Raw genomic sequence first — 27898 nt, forward strand, 5'->3', positions numbered from 1 at the left:
ATTTCTGTGTAAACAGCATCTCCCAATAAAATAACCTGTAATACAGTTATGGAAGGAAATTATTTAAGAAATTGCAATTCTCAGTTGAATTTGTCTGCTTCCTTTATAGACTAAGTCACCAAATCTTTATAGACAAATGTTAGTCTTCACTACATTTTGCTTTTGGAGTACTGGGAGCCTAAACTGGGGTGCCTTTATCAATCACTGGACTTCAGTAATCTCACTGAAAGTCATTAACTGTGTCCCCAGTTCAGAAATGCTGCTGCTGGTCATTCAGAAGATATGGAGAAGCTCAGTCGTCACTTGCTGGATACCTTTGCTGAGCTGGTGTCTCACAAAGCATCTGACACACACAGGAACAACAGGCAGGCTTCTGGAGTTTACAACCTTATTAACCCAGTTTTATAACCTTGTCTCAGTTTAGAGCTGCAGGGTCCTCACATCACTTCTGGCCAGGGGTTTATTGAGTGCACCGCACGTTGGAAACATCCCTTGGTTTGGGTGGCAAGAGCCAGGCTGAATGAAACAGGGAACTCGGGGCATGACTCTTGGGAATTCTTATCAAACCAGCTGGATTTCTGGGAGAGGACTGTCTGAAGTCAGCCCAGACAGACAGACAGACAGATCCTTCCCCAGCCTGCCAGACAATCTTTAAAGCAGCTGCTTTAACCTTGCTGAACCAGATCTAATCAGAGCAGGTGAGACTCACCTTCTAATCACTGAGTCATAAAAAAGCCTTTGTGGCACCATGTGAGAAACAATCCTGTGAGCAGACAGGACAGGCAGAGAGAGGCAAGGGGGCACTGAACAGCACAGGAATGTGGACATAAAGAAGCTGAAGGGCCCTCACAACACCCTGGCATCAGGTGAGTGCCATATCATGGTGGGCTGTGATCTCCTGCTGGTGGCATTTGGCCCTGGCAGTGCCAGGCAGCTGCTCTGAGCCACAGCAACCATCCAAACCCAGCCACGGGTAGGGATGTGATTGCTCACACCCCACTGAAAAAACTCCCACACTGAGGGCTGGAGTGTTTCCAGGGCCCCAGGCAGTGTCTCACTGACAATACTTCTGGTGTTTAGAAACCACTCTCCCTTAATAGCCAAGTTAAGACGCTGTGTATTATTCTTACAGCTCTCACTCTCTGACTCTTTAATGGCCCTGCTATTAAAACCAATGGGGTTTAAATGCAACAAAGGTAGAGCTTAAAAAAGAATCCCCAAAGCCCTACTATTGGTAGGCAGTAATGGCTGAGTTAAAAGGGGTGGTATTTCTCAGAAAAGGTTGCTCAGAGGGAAATTAGGAAATTCTGGAAGCCTGAACTGCCCATTAAAGAGAAGGTCCTGGCAATGGGAGTGAAGTGTGACAAGGCAGACACTGGCTGAGTGAGGCTCATGCAGGCTGTGGGATAAACTGAACAGAGGGAGAAGGGATTGTAGGGAGGTATGAGAAAAAGGTAAGAAATCAAGTAAAAATCAGAATGAGGCATACAGACAAATATGGGAATATTCTCTAGAAAATGTTTCAAAGTTCAAAGGTGTAACCTTTATCAGGATTGATGTGGACAGAGTATAACAGACACCAGGATTAAGAGAAAGATGTTTTTTATTTTTAGGTTTAAAATTTTTTTATTAAAAAAAATTAAAAATGTTTTTGTTTCTATGTTTTTATTTCTATGTTTTTATTTCATAGTCTTATAGGTAAGATTAAAGAACAAAGTTATGCATTTTTGGGCCAAAGAGAGGACAAAAGGAACTTAGGAGTACCAAAAACCTGAAATTAACTCTGAAGAACTGTAAGTACTGGTTTTAAGTACAGAACTAAGAAAAGGCTGGGTATAACTATAAGCCTTGTTTCCATAACAAGAGACCAAGCTCTCACTGCAGAATCCCTTCATATTTAAGGAGCTCAGCTGTGAACATCCCAAAATAAGGATTCACCAGCTTATGTCCAGTCAACTTCAGGTCTCTAGAGCAAGAGCTGTAACATGCCATAGGGGATGAAGGTGTTTCTAAATAATGAATAATGAAATGAGGAGGTGTGGAATGACACATTTATGGCTCCAGGAATGCTGTGGAAATACAAATTGGCATTTTGGCAGAGGTAGAGCGCATTCATGGAGTGCACTTGACACTGTAGAGCAGCAAATGGCTGAGCAGACACATGCCCATGTCTTCTCCTCTGCCTAACACCTCCTTCTTTCTTCACTCTGGTGGAGTCTGAGCAAACTCCAGTGCCTTGGAGCACAGCAGTGGAGCAGGATCAGCTCTGGCAGGAGAGCAAAGGGGTCCCAATGCAGCTGCTGTGGGGCAGCTGTCAGCTGAGTGCTCCTGACTGGAAGCTTTGACACTGGCACATCCTCAGCAAAAGTCCCTCCATATTGGGTAATACAGCAAATGACAGGAACCAGTTGTTTTTCAGGAGAAATTTAAAAAAAAAAAAAGAGAGAGAAAAGGATATAGGTATGGACTGAAGAGCTACAGCAAGCTACTGAAATGCAACCCTAAGTGCTAATTGAGCTATGTTTTAAAAGCAAACTATTCCTCATTATGAGAAAACTGTAAACTCTTCAAGCTTCTGCTGAAACACAGTTCTTTCATGGGGGCAAGGTGACTACTTTTAATAAGGTGTTTAGGTAAAAGCAGAGTGGGGGAAAGGCTTCTGTAACACCTGGGTCAGGAAACTCTTGGTTATTTATACCCAGTTCCACTCAGCCAGAGGCAGCCCCAGGCACATGGGGGGTCACAGCCAAGGCAGTCACTTCTGCCACCAACCTGAGGTGCTGCTGAGTTTTATGTGACCAAAAGGACTCAGGTCACCACACAGGTCCCCCTAGTTATGTATTCTGCCTGCCCAGCACCCATGACATGTGAATCTCTTTCTGAAGGCAATATATGCTAAAAATCACATCTGTGCCGCTTAATTCTTGCCTCCATTCCAATTACATCACAAAGTGAAAGCTGTCTTCCAGGAGATTTATGGCCTTTATTTCACATTGCATTGAGCCCATCAAAATTTAAGATCAATTGACAAGACACAGCTCATGAGACTTCTCAGTTTGTGGACATCCACACTGTTAGGGAAATGGAAGAGACACAAACTCAGCAGCACAAAAGGACAAGGTAATGAGCTGGGACACACCTGAGGCACATTCTGCTCTCTTCTGCAGGGTGGAAAACCCAGCCACTAAAACAGACAGGAAAAAAACAAAGATGGAGACAGGATAACCTGCTATTCTGCAAATGATTGTTTGTTTTAAATGGGAATATTTCTGACCTCTGGTTTGCTCAGATAGCTACAGCAAAACCATTTTGTTCTGATCCTTGTTCTGATGTTTATAAGACAGTTGAGGATTTCTGGTTATTAATAAATTGGCCTCAGCAGAATTTCCTTTCTTTTATGAAGTGGTTGAGTGAGGCAGATTTACCTTGGCGTAAGAGATGGGCAGATGGCAGGGTATATAGGTCATGAGCTCCTCAACCTGATAAAGGAACTGCTCTGTGCCTGTACACTGACTGTCTCCTGCTGACTGAGACTGAAAATGTCCGTAAAAGCATTCTTTACAAACAGAAATACCTGAATCTAAGTATAAGCATACTGCCTAAACTAATTATTATGGTTAATTTTATATACCCCTTGTGAAAATAAACTCCCTGGTTAAAAAGAATTAAGCATCTGACTATCCAAAATATGAAAGTTGCTCAATCTGCTAGTTTTTTCTATTGTTCATATTCATTCTTCTAATTAGCACCTTTGACTTCCAAATGGGTAGACTCAGACACCAGCTCATCTAGGATCATGTCAGCAGCTGTTGACAGTCTCTGGTGCTTCAGATGAGGAAGACAAAATCCATTTTTTAAATGCAAAGATGAAATAGCCACTCCATTTTCTTATTTTAAGGTTTGTTTTTACTATCCTTTCTCTTCAGTTCTATGCATTGTTTAGTATGTTCTAATTGAGGATGTAAATATCTTTTACATTCCTCCATCTGGTTCTGCTCCTGGCCTCAGAAGTATAGTGCATTATTGCATCCATTGCTACCTATTATCCATTCTTCAGTTAAATACGATGTTTTATCTTTTTTGTTTGATGTTTGAATGTTTGAACATCTTTTTGCTCTTGTATCACAATTAAAAATACAAGAACTTGAAATATCTTCCCTTTTTTAACATGCACTCTACAGCTACATTTTCTCTTCTAATCTAGATAATCCTAATATGGAAATCCTTTATATGGAAATTTTTCCACATCATTCGTCCCAGTTGCTTCTAAACTCTTCTTTTCTGCCACTCATTCTTTTCACATGATATGTAGAACTGAAAGGTTCCAAATAAATGTACCACAAATTTATTCCATATAAATCCATAAATTCTTCCATGCCCCTCCTAGGTTTGCACCAATGTTTTCACTCAATTTTTTTTCTTTTTACTGGTTGTCATTAACTTTGACCTCTGACAGCAGTTCAGGTAATTCTTCCAAACTGCAATACCCACATTAATTTTCATCTGATGCTCAGTGACCTAGCTGAGCTATCTCTGTAGTGCTCTTTGGTCTTCTCTTGTTTTAATTATCCCAGACAATTTTGTCGTATTGCAAACGTTGCCACCTCACTGACCATTCTTTTACAGATTGCAAATTACATTAATCACCAAGTACTGGTACTCAGCCTCAGGCCATTCTGACATTTCTGCATCCGTCTCTCCATGTTTCTATAACAACTTTCTCTTCCTCCACAACAACTAGCTTTTTTTCACAGGTTTCTACAAAGAATTTTTCAGAAATTAAGTATTTTTTTAAATTATTATTTTCTGTAGAAAATCTTGCATCTTCCTTGATGGAAAAATGTTTGTTCCTACCACATTATATCCTCTTAGGTGCCTCGTACCTATTCATAATTGTTTAATCCCATTTACCCAGCAGTTAAGCAAAGCTCACAAGGGCTGTAATCACAAGATTGTCCAGAGCACTTACAATCTGTTCAGCTGTCTAATACCTTTGCAGTGTCTCTCATTTCCCATTTGAGCTGCAGCTCCCTGGAATAAAAGCCAGCCTGGTGATGGAGGCACAAGGCTCAGAGTCAGCTCTGGATCCTGGCTCTGCCAGATACTGGCAGTGTCACCTTCAGTAAGTTTCCTGACCTTTCCACACCTCTCTCCTTTCTTTTAAGCAGATGGTGCTTAACAAAGTCAAGATTTGCCAGGGCCCTGTTTGTCTCAGTGCTGATTCCTGGGTTTTTTCCCATGCCTCCACCAGAGCATCACAAGCCAGGGGACGTGAGCACAGAACAAGCAGCTCCTCCGCACATCCCTGAATGCTCTGACAGCTTTCCAAGGATTTCCTCTCCGGGTGGAACAGGGAGCACCAAGCAGAGGCACAGCTTCAAACCACCCACCTCCAGGAGCAGACACATCTGGAAAAGCTGCGCTTTCATTTTTTTATGAAGCCTGATTATTAATGTTTTGTAAAATTCTCGGGGATTCCTGGTAGGAAAATTTTACCACCTGGTAGGTATTAGACTCCTGTAAATATTTCCAAGCAGGGCACAGTTGCCAAATGTTTGGGTTCAACTTTAACCATTCTAATGCTGGGCTGGAGGAAAATTCTTATAAACAACCAAATATTCTTGCTGTACAAATGTTTTACACCACTTATTTTTCTCGTTTCTGTCTCAATAGCCCCACTGCTTCCTCTCCTTTAACTGGTCCTTGTAATCATGCATTTAAACATTTTTTGTCAAATCTTCCTTCTCAAATGCAGAATTAAAGCACTGATATGCTGCAGATATGAGTTTCAAAGTCTTCACATATTTAACATAATTAAAGAATCTTAGCAGTTTGTTCCAGTATTGTCATTTTAGCACTGTATTGGCTTTTGACTACATGAAGTGTTACACAGTACCCTAACTGCAGAAGGTCTGAGATAAATTACACCACTTGAACTTTTAATATATTTACTCAGGCAGCAGCTTGAAGGAAAGTTCATAGAAGCAAATCTATTAGGCAAATTAGGGTTGTAACTTTTTGGCAGCTTCATTTAAATTATTAGTCAAAATTAGTGAAGCAATTTAGTCCCATTCAAAATTATGCAAGACCAATATGCAAATAGAAGAGAGAGAGCTTTAGAAATGTAGAACAATTACTATTTGAATACACAGGTATTTAAATAAATGCACCACAGAGAGACCAGCCAATGACAGCTGGTTATCCTACAGTGTAGGCTGGCTTTGATCTCCATGTTCCATGAATTTCTTTCCTTATTTCAGCAGAACTTTTGACTTTTTCTCTGCCAAAGCATCTAAATGGCTGACTTCAGAGCAAACTTTTTCTTTTCCACATGCTGATACTTGAATCAGAAAATATTATTCTGATTTTGTGTTGTATTTGTGTAGGACACAATTCTTCCTTACCTCTGTATGCTGTGTTAAAAACAGATTAGTAAAATTGTTTGATCATTCATGCTGAGTTCCTGGCAACAGCCTGTCATACTGTAAAGATAACTTTTCACTGAGTATCTCTCCCATAAGTGTTTCAGGAAGACAGGAGAAAAAAATACATAGAATTGTAATAATTTCTCCATGTTTATGTCCAGTCTACATGACCTGAAGGTGCACTCTAAAGGCTTGGTGTATCCAGCAGCAAGAAGAAGCAGCAATGAAATTATCCAGGACAGGCTATATACTGAATTTGGTGGGGGATTCCTCAGTTAGTATTTCCCCTGCATTATCTCCCCTTGGGAGAAAGGTCTTTTTACTGCAGCGGTTGAAAATGAGCCAGGCATGCTTTCAGAGGGTACTTGGATTAAATTATCACCATCCAGAGGGCTGATTCAGGTAAACAGACAACACAAAGTTTTAAGATATTTAAACACACATTTAGCCCTACATATTAGAGGTCCCAAGTTTAAGGAGCAGATTACACACGTGATTTTTCACTGTGCTACAGAATTGAACCCCAGGGGTTTAGAAGTGTGTGGGAACAAGCTTTCTCTGTGCTATTTCTCCTCAAAATGTTTTCCAGGGCATTGTGCCTATCTGCCAAAGAATGACAAAGGTGCTTAAAATTGACCTTGAGTCAAACAAAGAGGAAAAAAAAGATTTAATTTTTAGTCAAGAACCAAGTTTAATCAATTATTTTAATAAGATTAATTTAAGATGGTCTCATGAGCAATCTTCTGCTGTATATAGGGCTACCGTGTCATTTTTGTAACATGGAAAATCAAAGAATAAAGAGGAAAAGGTAAAATAAAAATCAGGCAATGCATAATCCAGTATCTAAGAAACAGGGCAAACAATGTTACCAGCTTCCTCTTATTTGAAGTGAGAGGTTAAACTTACAAGGAAACAAAAATCAGAAGATCTTTTGAAAACCTTTTTATTTCAAATGTAATTCCAATAAAAGCAGGGTCTGCTGAGGGTGACAGCTGCTGAGACCTGTGATGTTTTTGCATTGAAGATGGAAACCCTCAAGTGTTGAAATGGAAAATTTTTAATTACTTTTAAATTGCCAGCAGGTTTTTTTGCCTACCCACAGTAAATTATTTCTGTAAACACTTTCAGCATTGGGGAGAACGTTCCAGAGATGAGTGATTAGTTATGAGTGACATCCAGACACTTCAAAGTGCAAGACCTGAACATTTTCTGAGCCACAGCTACTGTGGGCTGACAGTGGCAGCTGTAGAGCAGCCAGGGCAGGGAACCACAGCTTTCCAGAGCTCTGGAAAATGCCAAGAGCTGGAGCACAGAGCCAGGTTAAGCCATGGCAGGAATGAATCACTCAAACATCTTGGCTCTGTAGGCCTAGAGAATGAAGCCCAAAAATAAAACTAAGGGTGTAACTACACTGAAGCCTGCAATGGACAGCACAGATACCTGAAGCAATTTGAAATCAGAGAGCTTTCAGGGCAGCAAATTAACCCATGCACAGCTTTGTGCTTTCATATACAACAAGCTTAACCAGTGGGCACACTCTCAGAAATTTTGTCATAGCTGCTTTAGTTTATGAGGTTTAAACTAAGGCATATGATCTTAAAACTGGGATGTGGGGGATGCTTGGGGACCAATAGACATCCATTCTGGTTGTAGCAGTTGTGGCAGAAGCTCCTATGTTCAGTCAAAAATGTGCTGGGTACCTTGAGCAATTTAAATAATAAGTCTTCATTAATCCATCTCATTTTCTAGAATGGTTTAGGAAATGATCACACGAGGGAGGTTGATGTTATCATTAGTACACCTAGCCTGACAGACAAGAAAGGGTTTGAAGATTCCTTGGAGAGACAAATGTTGCATGCAAATTTGTGCCTGGCAGAGCTGCCAGAACCAGCTTTCTAAGGCTGGCACTCTGCAGAGCAAGGGACACAGCACTCCAGGAACAAGTGCCACTGCCAGTCACAAAGCTCTTGAGGAGCTGAAGGAGTCAGAGGCCTGTGAGAGTAATCACAGCATCAAGTTTTCTTCCACCCACTCCAAGAATGAGAATGGTGCAAGCTCTCTCCCAGGGATGGTGCTGAGGCCCTGGCACAGGCTGCCCAGAGAAGCTGTGGCTGCCCATTCCTGGGAGAGTCCAAGGCCAGGTTGGATGGATCTCTGAGCAACCTGGGATAGTGGAAAGTGTCCCTGGCCATGCAGGGGAGCTGGAATGAGATGATCTTGAAGGTCCCTTCCAACCCAAGCCATTCTGTGACTCTGTGATTCTCTTTCAGCTGCACGTGGGTGTCAATAGTTGCCAGCACCACAACTAAAACGGTTCATGCTCTCATTCCCCAGAGATAAGTTTTGGCTGAAATTGGCTGTCTGCCACAGGGATCTGGGAAATAGTGCTTTAAAGAACAACATTCAGCTGCAGAAACATGATTTGCAAGTTAAAAGCAAACCTAGGAAAGTTTTGGTGGCTGCAGGCACGCTCACCCACTTAAAAACTGAGCTGTGGTTCAAGGTCCAGAGTCAGATTTTACATGAATCAAGCAGATTAAAAAAAAAAAGTAAACACAGAATGCAGACTTTGTTTGTCAAACCTGCTCTTACAAACAAGTTTTTTACAAAATGTAATTAAAACTATTTACATACTGTGCTTAGTATATTATTCTGTCTTTACTGATAATCTTTATCAAGCTCGAATTGAGGGGCGCTCTTAATGTCAGATGGATCATTTTTAAGATGTCTTTGAAAAATTATAAAATGAGGGAAGGAAATTCATTTAGGGACTGAAAACTCTAAGAAAAGGGTACAGAGATTTGTCCTGATCCTAAACAAATGAATTCATCAAGGAAGTGGTGAGACTTGCCATATGATACAGCAAGTACTTGTTCCCAATGCAAAGGAGAAACAAGCTTGCATGTCCTGGCTGGAAAGGAAAATCTGCAGTCAGCAGTCCCTTATCCTAGATGTGCATTGAGAGTATTCTCATTTTCCTGGGACAGTGCTGCTAGAAAAGATAACAGCTTAGAAAGATGGCATCCCAAATTTGAACCCTTGTGCTAGGCCTGGCATACCTGATACAGGAATGTCTGACATCTATCAGGGTCCTGTTTAACCATTCTATTCAGAAATATAAGTTTAGTCATATAACCATAACCTCCATCATCTCCTGCCTCCACAGGCCAGAAGAAAATGTTAAAGAACACACAGGAATGGATGCCCATTCTGATCTGTACCTAGTGCTGTTAATAATGGAGTAGCACCATTGTAACATGACTTGTTACTGCTTACATTTTATTCAACTGAAAACTGAAGAGTGGCTGCTCTTGAGTGCTCACTAGGAATTCATGTCAAAGTCACAACAACCAGCAGATAAATGGGAAAAAATATGAAGTAGGGAAGGTAAAAGAGAAGCATAATCTGGGATACCAGGAGCTGTCACCATTTTGTAAGAAACAATGGTGGGAATGAAGAGCAATGACTGCAAACAGCAATGATGTTGTAAGAAACATCCTGTGGCCAAAGACAAAGCTTGACACAGCAGGTGGACAGATGCAGAGGAATACATGACACTTTCTCCAAAGGAGGAGTACCAGCACTGCCATCTCACCTGAGAATTTCTGACAGCCAAGAGCCACAGCAGGCTGTGTCACTGCCATATTTTCTGAAAAATCCCTTTGCCAGGATTTCTTCTCCTGGGAAGCTGAGAAGCCTCAGAGAAAAAGGAAAACAATAATTATCTGATTCGCTTCTCCTGTGTTCTGCTGCTTTGGACATTGTTTACCAACTGGTCATTGATTGGTTTCATGTGAATTGTTTTAATTTAATGACCAATCAAGGTCCAGTTGTGTTGAGGCTCTAGAGAGAGTCACGAGTTTTCATTATTATCTTTTAGCCTTCTGTCTGAATCCTTTCTCTATTCTTTAGTATAGCATTCTAGAATAGAATAGAATAGAATAGAATAGAATAGAATAGAATAGAATAGAATAGAATAGAATAGAATAGAATAGAATAGAATAGAATAGAATAGAATAGAAGAATAAGTTTGCCTTCTAAGAACATGGAGTCAGATTCATTGTTCCTTCCAGCGAGAGGGACCCTGGAAAATCCCACAGGCTGAGATGAATTTGTTTCAGGACATGGCAGAAGTGGAGCTAACAGACCTGCTGCCATCTGACAGCAGCAGTATTGATACTCTGGGAGATATTTCCAACTCCATGAATCAGCCCAGAGCACCTCAGACTAATTGAACATGTGCTTGTTCATTAAGTTAGATTAAGTTAGGAACTGAACTTCCTTATTATGTTAATGTTTAATTTCAGGATGCAGAGGGAAGTTGCTGAGAACCTTGTCTTTGAGAGGTTCTGGCTTGAACCAGTTGTTAAATACGAGCTACAAATTGCACTGCTCTTGTTAGGAGCTCACACTCCGAGTCAGACAGATCCCTATCAAACTCCATGGTGCCTGCTGGTTCCAGAACAAGGAAATATTGAGGAGACATTTTTTCATTTCTGTGAAAGCCAGACAAGGAAAAAATACCTTTCTCATTACTTTTTTAAAAGCTAGTAATCTCCTTTTCTTTTAGGGCATCTATTACTATATTAACAGAAGAGTTTAAAGCACCCCCTTTTGAAAGATCAAAGGAAAAAATATCTGTTTTTTTAAAGGAAACTTGCTGGAGCTCCTTACTGCCTCCCCAGCATATCCAGAGTGATTATGCCTCAGAAATGTCTCTATCTGTTGACTGTCTGTAAAGGAAATCCAGACAATTAGCTGAGATGGAGATCATTGAGGCCTAAAGTTCATGAAATGATTTGTATTTGATTCTTTGTTAGAAACCTACAGGATGAGAAAACAGGATTGACCACTGCTTGTCAAAATCTTGGTTTACCTGACCAGCTGGGCACTGGCTGTATCTGCACAGCAGAGGCAAACCAAGTGCATTTCCCTGTCCATAATTCATTTCTGGTCTTTGTGCCCTTGACATCCTTGAGCTGACATGATTCTGGACAGGTACAGCTACTCTGGGCCACATCTGCTCTCTGATTATCTTCATGCTTCCAGCCAAAGGCACCAAAGGAAGGACAACACAACCCCATGTAAACCTCTTTGTACTATGAGTCACAGCTTCCCCACTTATGATGGGATTTACACACTGATCTGACAATTACCATAAATAAGTACTTAGAAGATTTTTAGACATCTCCTGTCTTCTGAAAGGAGAAAACACTTGGTCCTGTCCAGCCTTTGTTTGAAATAATCAATTATTATGACAGAACTCAAACTTCCAGTCTAAGAAGCTCTTTAATGACATCAAGCCAAAGTCTCTGGGTGTGCAGCACAAAATGGACACCATGGCACTGGAAAATCCCCAAAGAGAACTCAAACAGCAAGGGAAAATGAGGGATCTGAGAGTGACAGCAGGAGAGGGACACCAGTGTGCATTTCTGCTCTGAGATGGCCTCAGAGATGTTTCTCTGTCCCTGTGCCCCTTATGGGACAGAGGTTTGGGTGGGCTGTCAGCAACCTGTGTTACTTCTGGTGATTTTCCTCACAGAAAATTTAATTATTCCTAGAGCTTTTTCCTTCTTAAGTTACTATAAAAATATAATCCTGAGAACTTAGTTCTGCTAGATTCTTTCGTATTCCTTGTGCTAAGGAATCACCAGTATCAGACAGAGCTTCTGATTAGGAGTCACCATCCATAACATGAGGTTAGAACAGGCATTTGCAGCTCTTTAGAAAGTGTTTACATATTTCCATGATCCTTGGTTTTCCTCTGCTTCTATGATAACTTATTTCACATTGGTGAAGGAGCAAAGAGATGTTTGATGATGCTGTACACCTGGAGCTGACAGAAAATTGAGGGCAAGTCTTGTCTCTTTTGGCCATCAGATGAGCACTGATGGCCAAAAAAAGCCTGAAGCTGAGCATATTGGCCTGATGTAAAAACACCAGGCAAAGCACCACTGAGGAGCACACTTTACAGCATAAATAACAAGTTGCTCACCTATGTGTCACTCTCCTGTCCTTAAATCAAGATCCTTCTCCCACTTCTTCCCACCTTCTGTTACATTCTCCACTGATGTTCCAATAGTGAGAGCAAATAGGGCAGCAATCACAAAAGTAGGCTCATACTTAGCACACAAGTGCCTTTTCCCAAGGAAAAAAATGCCTTAGTGGAAGCATTTTCTCCTTCCAAATGAAAAGGCCCCAAGCTACTCACAGAAGTCTCTGCTGAGATTTGGACCCTGTGCAGTGCACAGGTGATCATCAAGGGAGAGTGGCTGGAATTTCTTCAAAATAAGGGAGAGCCCATAAAGGGAGTGCTCAGAGAGAGGCTGTGTACGGGGTCTAGAGAGAGCTGTTATAGAGTGTGGCAGGCTTTTTCTCTCCCTGCTGTCTCCAAACTTCACTTTCACAACAGCTTTTCAGCTGCAGCCAGCGTGCCAGGCCCCAGCACAATGGGAATGCTGAGGACACTGCCAGGGATGAGGCTGCCCATGGCCAGTCCCCTTGGATGGCTCTCAGAGCCCTGCTGCCAACATCAGCCAGAGCAAAAAAGAACATTTTCCTCCCAGTTTTTCCCTTTGACAGACATGAATAGAATTTCATGGAACATGGAAAAACCTTACCCCTTTGCCCTCCAGGAGTTTTCCTCCTGCTAAATTTCAAAGATCTGTTTCAAACCATCTTGGATTCCTGCAGGTAAAAAGTTTTACAAGAATTTTCTCAATGGCAACTTGGCCAGTCTGAATCAGAAAGTCAAAACCAACTCTTTCCATTGCAGGTGGTTTTACTCATGAAATATAAAACAACCTTGAAGTCTGGGTGTGAACAATCATGCAGTCCCAGCATAATACTCCAGAAAAGGAAAGCATAAGAGGGAGAAGGAAGTGGGAAGTAACAAAATGGTGAGGCAGAGGGTGTTTACTCTTCTGTGAAGATATTCCCCATCTGAAAAAAGAAAGGAGGCTGAGAACACCAGGAGAAAAAGAAAAAAGCTGGATAACAAAGATTAAATACTTAGTAAACAACGACTTACAGAATTAGCATTCTCTTCTAAAGTTTTAAAATGTGGCAAGCTTAGCTTACCCTGAGGCTATAGGATAAGTGGTAAAGCCATAGCTGTGTCTTAGAAGCCTTCAACTGTAAACCTTGTCAGCTTTTGTATTGCATTACTGCACATTAATGGTGATCTGGGAAATGCAGTAAGGAAAATTATGTATTTTAAACCTCATAAAGAGGGTTTGGAAAATAAATTGGTGGCAGAATGGGGACAAAATAGAGGACAAAGTTTGGAATGAAAAATGAAATACAGAATAAAACTAAGAGGCTGAGAACACAAGAAATGCCCTAATGGGTTCACCTAGCCCTCCTTAGCTGGGAGGGAACACTGAAATCAGAAATGGGGCCTTCCTGGGTAAGGAGATTAATTGAACTCCAGGTGTGCTGACTCTCGGGACTCACCTGGATGTGGAGAAGCTGACTGTATAATTTATAGTGAAAACTGAATTTACACCTTCAAAAATGAAAACAGAGCAGTGGCAGTAGGAGATAGCTTTGAAAGTGCATGAAAGCCTGGTCACAACCTGCAACTCTTCCTCAGCACCTACTGCTGTAGTACCAGGTCTGCTCCACCCCTGCCTATTCCATCCAGGAGTTTTTATAATGATGTGTCATTCCTGAAATGTTTTAATTCTTTTTTGAACTACTGGTGTCCACAACTTCCTGTAGCAGCAAATTTTCAGAAAAGTTTGCTATCCAGTGTGTGTGTATAATATTTTTTAAAAGCAGGGTCTGTCTTAAGTTACCTTCCCACTTCCTTTTTGGATCATCCCTTGGTTTCAGTAGTGCAGGGTTTGAACACCAACTCTGTTTTCACCTTCATGCTTTTGTAAACCTCAAGTATACCCTACCTCAGGTGTCTTCTCTGCAAATTGACAGATCCCAGCCTTTTTCCCTCTCCTTGCAAGGCAGCTGGCTCATCCCTGGGTTGTTTTGTTGCCATTCTCTCTCTGTTCCCTTGCAAACTCCTTTGCCATCGTCCTGGAGATGGGAAGGCCTAAAACATCCCAGACCTCCAGTTGTGGGTGCACAGGAGTTTTATGAGGAGGCAAAATGACACTTTCTGCCTTGTTTTCGTGCCTCTCCTGACACACCCAACACTGCTTTTTTTTTTTTTTTTGTCACTGTCTCTGCACCTCACAGCAGTGGTTTCAGAAAAATGCCTGGAAAAATGAGTCCGAGGGATCTTCCCAGAGCTGCAACCACCAGTTCCACGCCCAGCATCCAGCAGGGATGGTGTGGATGAGGATTTCCTCTCAATTAAGTGTTCTCTGCCATTTATCTACACCAAAGCTCCTCATTTGCTCTGCTTTGTGGGGCCCTCCTGGAGTTTCTATGAGGGTGGCACCTGTCTAGTCAAAACAGCTTAATAACCTTGTACAAAAGACAGGAGAGTGACAAATGCAAGAAAGAAGGAAAGAAAGACATGAAAGGAAAATAAAAAGGTAACTAGTTTTCATTTTTTGTGCTCGTACTTAGCATTTTGATATTGTCTCTATAATGTGATTTTTAATTATTTTTCTCTGTATAGGTGCATAACTGTAGCATATGGTTGCAAATGATGAAAAGATAATTGGAATTTTCAGTTGGTTTTATTACCTAGTTTTAACCCCTCTAAGACATTTTTAATTTTAAAAAGTTTCAATAAAAGCATCCTGGAGAGATTTCCTCTACAGTTCTTATAATTTAATCCATACTCATCAATGAGGAAAAGCTGCAGCTGGGGAGAAATAAATAAACACCTCCTGCAATCAAGACACAGCTACATGGTACACAAGGAAGTGGAAAATCAGCAGAATGGCAAGGAATAGCTAAAGAAACTCAATTAAGTAAGGGTTTGTGTAATTTTACACAACAGGAATAGCTAAAGAAACTCAATTAAGTAAGGGTTTGTGTAATTTTAAAGTATTCCTCTCTCTTTTGATGTTGTCAGCTGTTCTTACCTGGGACTGTTTCACCTTTGGAAGTTGATTTTGAAAGGTGCCTTGTGATACTTCTGACAGTATTAGACTGGGTCAGCTTTGGTTTAGTTTAATGCCCATCTTCGGTAGTGTTACCATAATTTCTGTTTAATTATGAGTAAAGTCTAATTGCAGATGAGGAGAGTTACTTCTTCCCTTGACCAAGACCTGTCTGGTTACTGAATCAGTGTGAGCTGTGCCAGGGGAAAGGGATGTGGCCACGATGTCTCAAGGGCAGTGAAAGCAAATTCCTCATTCCAGAGGCAGCTCCCAGCCTGCTCTCCAAGGAAAGGAGGTTTTGCCATGCTCACACTGCACCCAGCTTTCCCAGGAACTTTTGAACCTGGCGGTCAATTCCAACAGAATCCGTTGGGGGCAAGGTACAGAGGCCTGAGATAAGCTCCAACTGCTTTTGGAAGAGAAGTGGCTGCAAAAAGAGACCTGGTGGTGGCTTGAGAAAGGAAAGGTGGCACAGAGAGTCTCCTTCTCACTGAGCAATGGAGAACTGACACTGTGAAGGAGCTCAAAAACAACTCCACTGAGGGGGGAAAAATGCAGTTGGAGATGATCTTCCCAGACAAACACCACTCACCTGTTAAGACAAGCATTTCAGGGGAAACCTGGCCTCCTTAATTACAGTGTGGCACAACCTGTGTGCTGCACCTGAGCTCTGCAGCTGCAGCCTGCCCTGCCACATGGCAGATTCTGAGCTGATTTAATTACAGACTTTTGCAAGGACTCATCCAGACCTACTCCAGGCTTTTGAGGGTTCTTTTCACTAACAGTTTTTACAAGGACTGAAAATGTCTGTGCCTGTGATCAAAACACTTTCTCTTTTCATTTCAACCAAAACACATTTCTACTGCCCAAAGTATGAACTGTTTTCAGCTTATAAAACTTGCACACCTAAACAACATTGCAGTTTGTCAGAAACCTGGTAGGCCTGCTATGTTCTCTCTTACAAATTACTAACAGCTCATACTCATCTTCAGGGTTGTTCTGAAACCTTGTAAGAGGGAGGGAATTAATACCTGGGTTACAGATCAAAGGACCCAGGAACCTGTTACAATTGGAATTCCTGTTATAATTGGAATCTGAGGAACAGGATTTGGTGCTTCCTACATCTGTGGGATAACAGAATGCTGGCAAACCACTGAAATTTCTTGTTCTTCATCATCATCTACCTTTTCTTTGATAACTGATAACTACCAACTTTTGAACAACTTACCTGCTCTGTGGTTCACGCTGTGCAGACTGTATGTGGAAACCCTGAAAAGACCTGAAGCGAATAAAACTTGAAAACCCCACAAATTTTTTAGAAATAAGTTTTCTAGTGCCCAAGCCCACAATCAGCTACTCCTTAGCATATTTTGAATGCAAAACTGGCTAACCTTAACCAGCCTGTCCAGAATGTGGCAGACAGGCAGCCCAAACACGTGCAGTGCTCTGGGGAAGGGCACCAGGGGCTGTAGGGCATTTCCTCATGTGAGCACTCAGTGTCCTTCTCTTGCTCCTTCCTGATCAAAAAGTCCTTCTCCCACCTCTGAAATAACTGTTTTCAGACCATTACCTTGCCAGTAAATCATTTCAGGTCTCAAGTGCAAAGTTTCTTCTGCTCCTATGTCAAATGTTATGGTTGCACACTTTTTGATGAGATGTTAGATGTACATGTTTCAAAATTATTTCATTTAATCCCAGAATCTATAAGGATCCACACTGGATACATGGGTGAAAATCAAGAATGCTTGATTATGAAAGGGAATGACTACTTTTGAACTTGTGGCTGGAATTTCTGATCCCAAACACACCTGTACATGCTTTGCTTGGATTATCCTGCTGCTGGGTCCTGGCTGCTGGCAAACAAATGCTCACATTTTCCTGAGCCCATTCAATGTGAAACAGAGTTACAGCACAGTTCTCAATTGTTCCAGTAACTGCTGATGCAGTGGTGTCCTTGCTGTGTTTGCTGGCTCACTGTGCAACATTTTATGATCCAGATCTGCACACAAACCCTGCTCCAGACAGATTCTTCTCATGAAACTCAAACGGGAGGCAGAACTCGAGCTCACCCTCCCCTGCACTGAGCATGGACAGCTGACAGGTCTGATGGACCCACCTTGCTTCTTGTGAGCCTAGTGAATCTGGGGCTGCTCTAAAAAGCACATTCTTTGCTCAAGGATGGGGAAAAAAAACAAACCAAAACAAAACAAAACAAAAAAAAAACAACAAAAAAACCCCAAATAAACAAAAAAAAATTAGTAAACTCAGTCCATCAGACTAAAAAAGCAGCCACTGCCCTTGTTCCTCAAGTAAGCCAGATGCCTTCTGGAATTCCCAGGATGCCAGGGAATGGATCACCTCTCTTCAGCAAAAGCCCATTTTTGTTCCATGTCTTCCAACTTCCTTCTTTCCCACAACCAACCCCCAACCTGGGCCCCAGGATCTTGTCCTTCAGCAGAAAGCCACATTTATGTGCTGCCTATTCCCAAAACCAACCCAAGGGTCCTCTAAAGTTCTTAAAGGGTTTGCTCTGTTGCAATATTTTGGCACAAAGGCCCCCATACACTATACCTGGTAAACTTTTATTCAGTTTAAGCTGTCACACCTGGGCATTGTGGCCTGGTGTGACACCAAGAACTCATCCAGAGGAAGGCAACACCTCAGGTGATGCTGCTGGAACAGCCAAAGCATTTGCCCCAGCTCAGGAGGAGATCCATCACCAGCAATTTTCTTCCCTGTGCACTTTTTAATTGTTTTTTATGTTAACTTCTCTCGATGGCTTTGCAGACAACTTCAGCTCAAAGCATAAAGTGAACACTCTCCCAAATTCTAAAAATTCTTACTGAGTGACCTGTGTGGGACTCAGACTTGTGGGCCTGCAAAAGGAAAAAAAATGGGTGCCCACGTTTAGCTGTGCAAAATTTAGAGAACAGTTTAAATACATCAGCTTTTTGTTTGCAGTCCAAAGAGCAGATGGTGGTTTAAATATTTTTAAAAGGTTTGTATGGTATGGAGCACAGACCCACAGGAATATCTCTCACCCTGTAAGACAGCACTGTGCAGTGATGTAATTATTGGACATAACTAATTAGATGTAATTATTTTCACTATTTTTTCTTTATTTTTTTTCCCTTTTAAATTTGCCTGGAGACAGGAACAAGGTAAAGTGTTGTCAGCTCTATGTTTCAAAGCCAACCTTTAACCCATTTCATCAGATAATTCCACTCTGACAGTTTTTTCCTTTGTCTGGGGAACAATTCCATAATTTACCTCTGTTAAGGAGTTTTAGGAAGTTGCATGTGTGCTAATGTACCTTGAGAGAAACACTTTTTGTAAACTGCACGAGTTCCTCACTAATTCCTTCAAAAAGAAATTTCCTTTCTTCCACAAACCAGCCGAGTTTTCAAAAACTTGGAGAAGCACAGACGTGCAACATGTTAAAAACCGTGTAACCATGAATGGGGAAGGCACTCGAGTGTTTTAAGGCTCACCCGGTGTCTCGCACGGTGTTTTTGGGGCTGTTGCAGGAGCAGCAGCCAGCGGTGCCGCACAGCTGGAGCGGCTCCGAAGGCGCATCCCCAAAAGGTGAATTCGCTGCTCTCGGGGATAAAGAGCGGCTTTCCCTGCAACAAAGGCGGCTTACACCGTGCTGCAGAAAACACTCACATCCCGCTGGAATGCACTGAATGGAAATAAAGCACTGTACGAGCGGGGTTCGCGCTGAGGTTCTTTATTGCCACAGCCCGGTTCGTGGGGACGCGGTGAGGCGGCGGGACCCCCCGTGCCTGCCGCGGGGCGATGGGAGCGATGGGGGCGATGGGGGCGATAATGGCGATAAGGGCGGCCGGAGCGATAAGCGCGAGCGGCACCCGCGCTCCGACTCCCTCCCCGCGCCATGACGTCACACACCCCCCTCCCCGCGCCATGACGTCACCGCGCCCCGCGCCTGCGCGAGCCCCCACCCCACTCTCGCCTCGCGCCTCCCCGGACCCCTCGAGCGGGCGGTTGGGGGCGTGGCCCCCCGCGCGCGTGCGCGCGCGCCCCCGGCGGCGCCCGCCCCCGTGACGGGTTTGCGTGACGGCGGCAGCGGGAGCACGCGCGCGCGCGCCCGCCCGCCCGCCCTTCGGTACCGCGAGCGCCTATCGCGACCGCCTGTCGCGACCGCCGCCTCTCCGCCGCCGCCTCCTCTTCGCGCCCGGGAGCAGAATCAGCGCCCGCGCCTGGGCTCCCCCCGCCCTTCCCCCCTCCCACTATTATCCTCCCTCCCGGCGCTCCCGCCCGGGAACGCGCGCCCCGCTCCCGCCCGGCGAGGGAGTGACCCGGCGCTGCCGCCCGCCCCGATCCCCTCCATGGCTCCCGCGCCGCCCCGCTGAGCCGGAGCCGCCCGCCGGGAGCCGCGGCTGAGCGCGGGAGGGAGGGGGCGGGAGGGGGGTGGGAGGCGGGGGCGCGGGGGGTGCGACACGCGCGGGGAGCGGCGGCGGCCGCGGCAGGAGGCGGAGGAGGAGCGGCAGGAGCGGGGAGTCCCGGCGCGGCCGCGGGAGCCCCGGGCGGGCGGGCGGCGCTGGGAGCGGCCGGGATTTACCGTGGTGGCGGTGGGCGCTGAGCGGCGGGGGAGCCGGGCGTCCCCGGGGCCGCCGCCTCTCGGGCTGAGCCCCCCCGCCCGGACCATGGCCGACGACGACGTGCTGTTCGAGGACGTGTACGAGCTCTGCGAGGTGATCGGCAAGTGAGTGCGGCGGGGAGCGGGCAGGGCTGGGCTGGGCTGGGCGGGGGGCGCGCTGCCCCGCGCCCCCCGCCCGCACCGGGCACCGGGATGCTCCGCCCGGGACCCACCTGAGTCGCCGCCGGCGGCTCCGTGCGGGGCGCGGGTCCCCCCCCGTGGCCGGTGCCCACCGTCCTCGTCACACGGGAGGCGGAAGGGGGAGAAGTGACCCCATGTTTCCTCAGCCACCATGATTAACCACCTCGCCATCGCTCAGCCTGGCTGCAGCAAGCGGCAACCACTTCCCACCCCTTTTCTTCTCCTCCCCCCCGATATCCCATTCCTGGCACACCCATCAAGGATTGCCTCTTGGGGAAAGGAGAGGGAAGATAGCTCTCTCCGTAGATTCACCTATTCGCTGGGTGTCTGCATATTTGTGCGCCAGGTGTTGGGTTTTCCTCTTCTTTGCTGCATAATAACCGGCTTGCTAGTGGCGCTCGGGTAGTGCTCGGTTCTCGTCCAGATCCATCACTGTGGCTCTTGTGGAAATGGAGATGTACAAGGCAGGAGGAGTGCTTGGCCTTTTGAGTCTTATTATGCAACTGCTGTTAAACCGATGCTCGAGGCTTGTATGAAACCTGGGAGTTGAGGCAGCGGCTGGCGTTCCCCAGCTGCTGCTTCGGGTTACCGCTGTTGGATGAAAATGACAATCCGAGTCACCAATAATATGCAGAGACTCCCCCAAATCAGATGGTGATAAAGAATTAAACATGAACTCCATTCTCCCCTGCCCCCATATTTCCGTGACTGCTCAGTTTTAAAATCCGTTCTTTATTTCTTCGTCGGTCTTTCATGTATTTTCTGTAGTTGTGTCTGTGTTGCAAAAAGGACAGGGAAGATACAGTGATACTGAGACTGCCTGGTTTTCTGTGTGTCTGATTCCAAAGCTGAGATTGCTCTGCAAGCCTTAGTAGTGACACTGTTCAATGTGCCTGGAGTTTTCTTCTTCATGACAATGGATTTTATGAGAATAATTGAGCGTGTTTTGGTTATAAACAAAGAATGTTGCCTGCATGTATTCTCTTGCCCGCTCTCCACCCTGATGCTTTTCTGTGTATGTGGAGTGTTGTCTGCTTTCAAAGCCAGGGCTAAAAATATTCCAGAATTAATCTTTTCTCAGGATTATACTGAAATGCTGGTCTTGGACATAGCAGGTGGCTTTGTTGTCAGCAGAAGTTTCAGCACTCAGTTGTGTCGTTTCACAAGACACCACCACCTTGCTCCTACCACAACTTTTAAAAATATTAAGCTCCAAGGGCCTTGTTTGCCATCATAAATGGTATATTATTACAACTTGATGCTGTTGAGGAGCTTCTGTAGGAGCAGAACTGTTGTTATTAAAGGTGTTTTGAATGCAGTTTTTGGCACACTCCTTTCACAAGTGGTTTTATGCTAAGCACTGCAGTTCACACTGGGATTCATTCCTGCCCGGTTGCCATTAGCAGGAAGGTGCAGTGCTCATGCATGACCGCACACCCTTTCAGAGGATGGATGATCGATTCACTCGGGGCCAGATGTTTGCACATCTCCACCGAGTTTTTCTTCTGAGGCTGGAGAATTTCGAAGGGAGAGCTCTAAACCGGTGGATTAGGTGTTAGCTGCGCAAGTTCCACACGAGATTTAGGTAGTGTAGAGAGTGTTGTGATGTAACTAGATGTAACAGATAAATATTGAATCACAGCAGCAGGGTGATGCCAAGAACACTGTAGCAAAAACAGGGTGTCTCACTGAAAATAGCAGCAGTGGTGGTGTGAAGGGCTGATAGCTGCTTGTGATTACTCAGGTTTTTCCGCACAGATGTCAAGTCCATCCTCTAAAAAAACCCAAACATTTAAAATATAAATACACAACTTTCATGTACAATTCATGAGTGGTATTCCTGTTTCTTTGCAATGCTACACAGGGATTTTTTTCAAGGGACCAGAGGTGCAGCATCTTTATTTAGCTTACAGATTCTGGGTACCACCTTGCCTGTCCATAAGAAACTTCAGGAAAGCTGCTGTACATCTGCTTTGAATTGCTACATATGCATCTGACCAAGCATCTTTCAGTGAAACATACACTAAATGTCTGCATGTCCCTGGGATTTGTTATTGATTGATACAGTGATTTGGTTCTTGCAGCTAGCACATCTGTCTCTGATTTGCATTTTGGACACATGAAATACTCGAATGTGTAATTTATCTTTCCTAAATAGGTAGTTACCACTGTCACTTAAGGTAGTAAAAGGTATTTTCATAAAGGGTGTGGGAAAGAGGTCTTTGTCTGTAAAATGTCTGAGTGTTTAGTCAAAGTTCTCATACAATTTACCAGAGAAATCAGGAGATACTTTCTTGGCTGACAGCAGACAGTCCAATTTGTTGAGGCATATCCTGATCTTTAGGATAAGCTTTAAAAACTTCTAAATACAATAAACTGATAAGACTGACTTTGAGTAAATGCAGCAATAATAGCTTTTGGTGAGGAACAATTACAGGGTAGTAGTATATGAATGAATTGATGGGAATGACAATGATAAACTGTTTATTATGTGACATTTAGGGTGTTTAAGTTCTGCAAGCATGCATTTTTCATTTTTAAGGGATGTGGGTGGAAAGAAAGGCCAGGAGGGATAGAGAGAAATTCTAATTCATGTTTTCATTAGAAAAAAATGTTAGGAGAAATCTTATTTTGTATATATTTCCAGTATACCTTTCCATTGCTGAAAATACAAATTGGAATAACAATCCAAATTTCTTATTGAACTTTTTAAAGTGACATTTATGACACTAACATTAGTCATGTATTTTTATTTAACCAGACGTGTTATGTTTGAGGTTACCATCTTTTGAACTTGGCTGACACAAACATTCTTCAGAAAGAAATAAATTGAGGATTTCTTTTTTAGCCTTCAAAAATGTGTTAGCATATCTCAGGATAAGTGATAGTGATGAAAAATACAAGTGTATCATTTTTTTCTAACTTGTTTCCAGGTGACTTTGAAGAGATTCTCCCTGTGTATTGGTTGAGAAGTTGACAGTGTAAAATCTTTAAGGCTGTTCCTATGTGGATCACACCATGTGTTTGATTGACAGCTCACAGATAGTAGTGCTAAGTGTACTTGTTTATTTTTTATTAGAATTTTCATTCAAAATGCTTTGAGTAGTTTATAAAACGTAGTAGGTGTAAAATTGAAACTTCTTGGCTACTCATGCAAGGTGCAGACTGTTCTATCAGAGAAGCTCCATGTACCCATAGCAGGAGTTTTCTTCATGCCAGAGAGAGAATGCCTTTTGTCAGTAGGTGTTGAATCTAGAAGGGTGAGGCAAGGTTTTTATGATAGAGCCTTGTTCTGCAAGGACTTTATTTTAAATTATCTGGTTTTACGTTTCTGTACCTCTTAAGATCCATATCAGTTTATGTTAGCATTAGAGGAGAACCATAAAGATTGTCTGACCTTTCTAACAGTAGGACTTACTTAAAATTTCTCCAAATGTTTAAGTTGTAAATACAGTGAGATAAAGATGACAGTCATTTATTTGTGTTTGAAAGGGCTGTGGTCACAATTGAAGTCATTAATCCTGGGGTGCATTAGGCAGAGCATGGCTGGCAGCTGGAGGGAGGGGATCCTGCTCCTCTGCTCTGCCCTGTGAGGATTCCCTGGAGTGCTGGGTCCTGTTCTGGGCTCCTCAGGACAGGACAGACATGGAGCTGGACTGGGTCCAGTGGAGGGTGATGAAGATGATGGAGGGTCTGGAGCATCTCACTGAGGACAGGCTGAGGGAGCTGGGCCTGTCCAGCCTCGAGAGGAGAGGGCAGAGAGGGGCCCTGATCCCTGTCTGTGTCTGCAGGGAGGGTCAGGGCATGGACCAGGCTCTGCTCCGTGGGGTCCAACAATGGGACAGGAACTGATGGCCAGGAAGTTCCACCTGAACATGAGGAAGAATTCCTTCACTGTGCAGTGACCAAGCACTGGAACTGATTGTCCAGAGAAGGGCTGGAGTCTCCCTCACTTGACATATTCCAGACACATCTGGACACATCCTGTGCCACGTGCTGTGGGATGACCCTGTCTGAGCAGGGAGGTGGGGCCAGATGACCCATGATGGTCCCTTCCAGCCTGATCTATTCTGTGACATCAACAGTCACTTAAACTACATTTTTGTAATTTTTTTCTTCTGTGTGTGGGCTGTATGTGCCATCCCTGTGTGTGTAGTAGTGCAGTTGTTGGCATTTCCAGTACCCAAGGATACCATGATGTTTGGTGCTAATGCTGTCAGAGCTTCCAGGACATTCTCTGCAGTCTTGGTTGAGGCTAATCCTGTTCTGCACTGCTCGTGTGAGGATTTTAGTTTGTTGTCATCCCTCTTTGCTCTGTGATGGGATGAATCTCTCTGCTTGGGCTCTTCCGTCTAGTAAAGAATAGTTAAAGGGCAAGAACCAGCAGGCGTTGCTCCCTTCTCCTTCCAGACTGATAACACAGCTGGAACGCCACAGATGAGAGCTGAGGATGCAAAGTCATGGGACAGGGTTTATTTATTTGTTTGGTTTTTTTCATTAAAATTTGAAGGCTTCTAGCCCACTGAAGTCAGACAAGGGGTGGTGGTTGCAATTCCATCCTAAGCTCTTAGCTGGAGTTGGAGATGCTTTGAATTTATGCCTCAGTCTGGGAATGTTCAGGGAAAGGATGACAGAGCTTGTGGATTCCTTATCCAAGAAATTCTGAAAACTTTTAATAATTGTAATTATTGTGGTAACAAAACTATGTAGGGGTATTTTGATGGTTTCAGTGGTATTGTTTTTCATTATTGTCTCCATTTTCACTCACAGGAATTAGAGTGCTGTTGCCTCTCAAACATACTTCTGGTCTAGTACACTGTTGAGATTTTGCATTTCCTGTAAAACCAATGCAATAACTGATGGGTGTAATTAATGACAAATCAAATAGAAATGTGAAACAACTGTAGTATGTACTCACTGTTTGTAAAGGGGGGGAAGGGAATTTCTTTGGGATATGGCAACTGATTTGTCTAGTTCAGCTTTTGAGTTTTTTAGTGCTGTTTGAAACTCTCTGTTAATAAAACATTCTTGGCTGTTGTCACTGTTACAGTACATAAGAGTAACAGATTATAATAAATATTTGATTTAAGCATGAGGTCATGATGTGCAGTTCTTCAGGAAAGTAGTGGTTGATTATTTGTAGTGTATAATTGCTAGAGTATAACCTTAGGTAAGTTATTCTGCCATGGATTTTAGCTGTAGCAGTGACCCATTTCTACGTAAGAGGCTCTGCCTACTTAAGAGAAGCAGCTGAACACCGAATCGAATGAACAAACCTGGTTGCAGAGTACATTTCAACCACTACTCTCTATTTGTGCAGCTTTTTCTGATATTGATAACCAGCAGCACTCCTGTGTAGCTCCTTGAGGAAGAATTCCTTCGTGGAAAGGGTTGCTAAGCATTGGAATGAGCTGCCCAGGGGGTGGAGGAGTCACCATCCCTGGAGCTGCTCATGAGCTGACTGGATGTGGCACTCAGTGCCATCCTTGGTTGGGTTGACAGGGTGGGGATGGGTCAGAGGTTGGAATTGATGATCTTGGGGGTTTTTTTCCAACATAAATGATGCTGTGATTCTTATGATGTGCAGCTGTGGTGATTGGGAAGTTGAGGATTGCTTAAGAGGGGAGTTTGGAGGGGCTCGATCTGGGAAAATACAAGCTGAGAAAGATTGTGCAGGAGCTTTGTAAATGTGTTTATGTGTTTAAACACCCAAGAGAAGGAAGCCTTAAAAATGAGCAAATCTGAGCAGACTAGTCCTGTGTAATTTCAGCTTTCAGCCTGAAAGTTTGAAGATTTTAGACCAATTCACTACTGAGATTCTGGATCAGATGTCTGTGAGAAGTTGTGGGATGAAAAAAGTGACCTTGACTTGAAGATTTGATAAGTTAGATCATTTTATTGAAATAGTATGGAGCTTCAGAAAAATGGGGACCAGGCTTCAGGACCCAAGTGATTCTTGATTCAATCTTCTGAATTTCAATTCAAACATAGTACTTAAGATAAAATGCTCTAGGATAAAGAAATATTAGGGAAAGAAGAGAGACACATTTTATGTCAACAGCCACTCACGTACTTAGCCCTCTGTGTGGTACACGGTGCTTTTTTATAATCTTTTATGCAGATGTCACTACTATGAAAGGTAATCAAGCATTATTAACCTCAGTATGATGTTTCCAAAGATCATTTCTCAGAAACTTGTAGTCATATTAAATGTGTCATCTAAAGAAGGATGACTCCAGAAACGAGTGGTTGTTATAAGTAGGTATTTCGTGCCGAATTGTGGAGTTGATAAAAATAACTCTCATGAATGAAGGGAGTACTTTTTTTTTTTTAATATGCAGCGTGACTATCAACATGGCCAGAACTATCATCCCTACCTGTTTAAAAAATTAAACTTACTTCTTGAGATAGTGTGTCAGCTATTCCCACCAAAAGAACCGCAAGGAGCTTTTATTTTTCTTTGCCTACATCAGATAAGTGTGTAAGAGGAAACCTTGGTAAGGCATCTAAACATGGGGAGAGAGTGCCTTGAGTTCAGCATGGCTGTAAGCTGAACTGTGCTTTGTGTGCCAGGTTGGTACCTTCTCTTCATAAACTTGTGCTGCATTCAGGGTGGTTGCAGTGTCCTTGGGAGGTGTCTGTTGGTGCAAGGAATGCTGCCCTTGTTGCAAACAGCAGTGCACAGCAGAACTGTGGCATTTCAGTTACCTTTGTGTTACTGGGTATTTAAGATCTCTTTTACCAGTACCTTTTTTTGGAGGTGGAAACAGTGAAATAAGGTTAGAATAATTTTTGGAGCTTGACCATAAAAGACCTTTACATTGTAATAAGGGTTTATTTTTTCACTTCAGTTTGTATGAGAAGCAAAGTCTTTCTGGAGATATTACTAAAAACCTTTTACAGGATAAATTTAGGACTAAAAGGACTGAGGACTATTGCCTAATATATTCTCACAGGACAGAATTGAATGTACCTTGGTTAACAAGTGCCTTGCTCTTTTATTTTCATCACTTTTTTCTAGAATAGGATAAGAAGGGGTAGCCAGCAAGGTAGTCCATATGCTCTGTCTTTTGTTGCAGTGGGGCTGTGCTTTTCTTCCAGGCGTAGGATTTGTCAGAATTCTTGTGTTATCAATATTTTGCCAATTTCTGTTTTGACTTAACTTTTTCAGGAGTCAGTAGTTAGAACATGTTTTCAGGACCTGAAAACATTATTAGTTGATGCATAGTTCTTACAAACTCACAAAGTTCATTGTCTGTTTAAGAAGTTCTGAATATTTGCCTTCCACCAGGGATTCTAAGTAGCATTTGGTTGAATAGATTTTTACTTGGCTCCTTCACCTGTTTCTTTGACTACCCAATGGGAGGTCACTGCTTGCAGCTACTCTGATTTCATTTTTAACTAACATTTCCATTTTCTTTTCTGATTATGTGGACATAAGCAGTTATTCCTAGCATTTAATAGTGAGTAAATTTCCTAGGATATGTGAACTAAGAAAGTTGTACAAAACTTTCCTCTGAACAAATTTTTTGGAAGCAAAAGCTGGGGTGTACAGGCATTTACAGTGGTTCAAAATGTGTTCAGTTGTTTGGAAGCACTTTATGGCAAGTTGCAAAACTAGTTTTATCTTATCAAAGTGTCAGTTCTGCTGCAGCTGA

General features: G+C 43.2%; 1 protein-coding gene and 1 long non-coding RNA gene across 13 annotated transcripts in view; both read left to right on the top strand.

Annotated features, from left to right (window-relative positions):
* The first annotated feature begins 736 nt into the window (after window positions 1-736).
* On the top strand, window positions 737-6597 carry LOC135443578 (uncharacterized). 3 transcript variants are annotated; one of them, XR_010439081.1, is made up of 5 exons: window positions 737-866; window positions 1691-1793; window positions 3747-3898; window positions 5000-5122; window positions 5252-6597. It is a non-coding gene; the product is annotated as an uncharacterized LOC135443578 (long non-coding RNA). The 3 variants fall into 3 exon arrangements; XR_010439085.1 differs by having other exon boundaries at window positions 3771-3898; window positions 5252-6596; XR_010439075.1 differs by lacking the exon at window positions 3747-3898 and having other exon boundaries at window positions 5252-6591.
* Window positions 6598-19556: 12959 nt separating this feature from the next.
* Window positions 19557-27898, top strand: part of CASK (calcium/calmodulin dependent serine protein kinase) — a 191013-nt gene continuing 182671 nt past the window's right edge. For all 10 annotated transcript variants that reach the window (XM_064706397.1, XM_064706406.1, XM_064706424.1 and 7 more), the window contains exon 1: window positions 19557-20165. In XM_064706397.1, the coding sequence (XP_064562467.1) occupies window positions 20107-20165 (59 nt within the window). In that variant the 5' untranslated portion in view covers window positions 19557-20106. The remainder of the gene's footprint in view (window positions 20166-27898) is intronic.

The sequence above is a fragment of the Zonotrichia leucophrys genome, chromosome 1 (assembly GCF_028769735.1).
Source record: "Zonotrichia leucophrys gambelii isolate GWCS_2022_RI chromosome 1, RI_Zleu_2.0, whole genome shotgun sequence".
NCBI lineage: Eukaryota > Metazoa > Chordata > Aves > Passeriformes > Passerellidae > Zonotrichia > Zonotrichia leucophrys.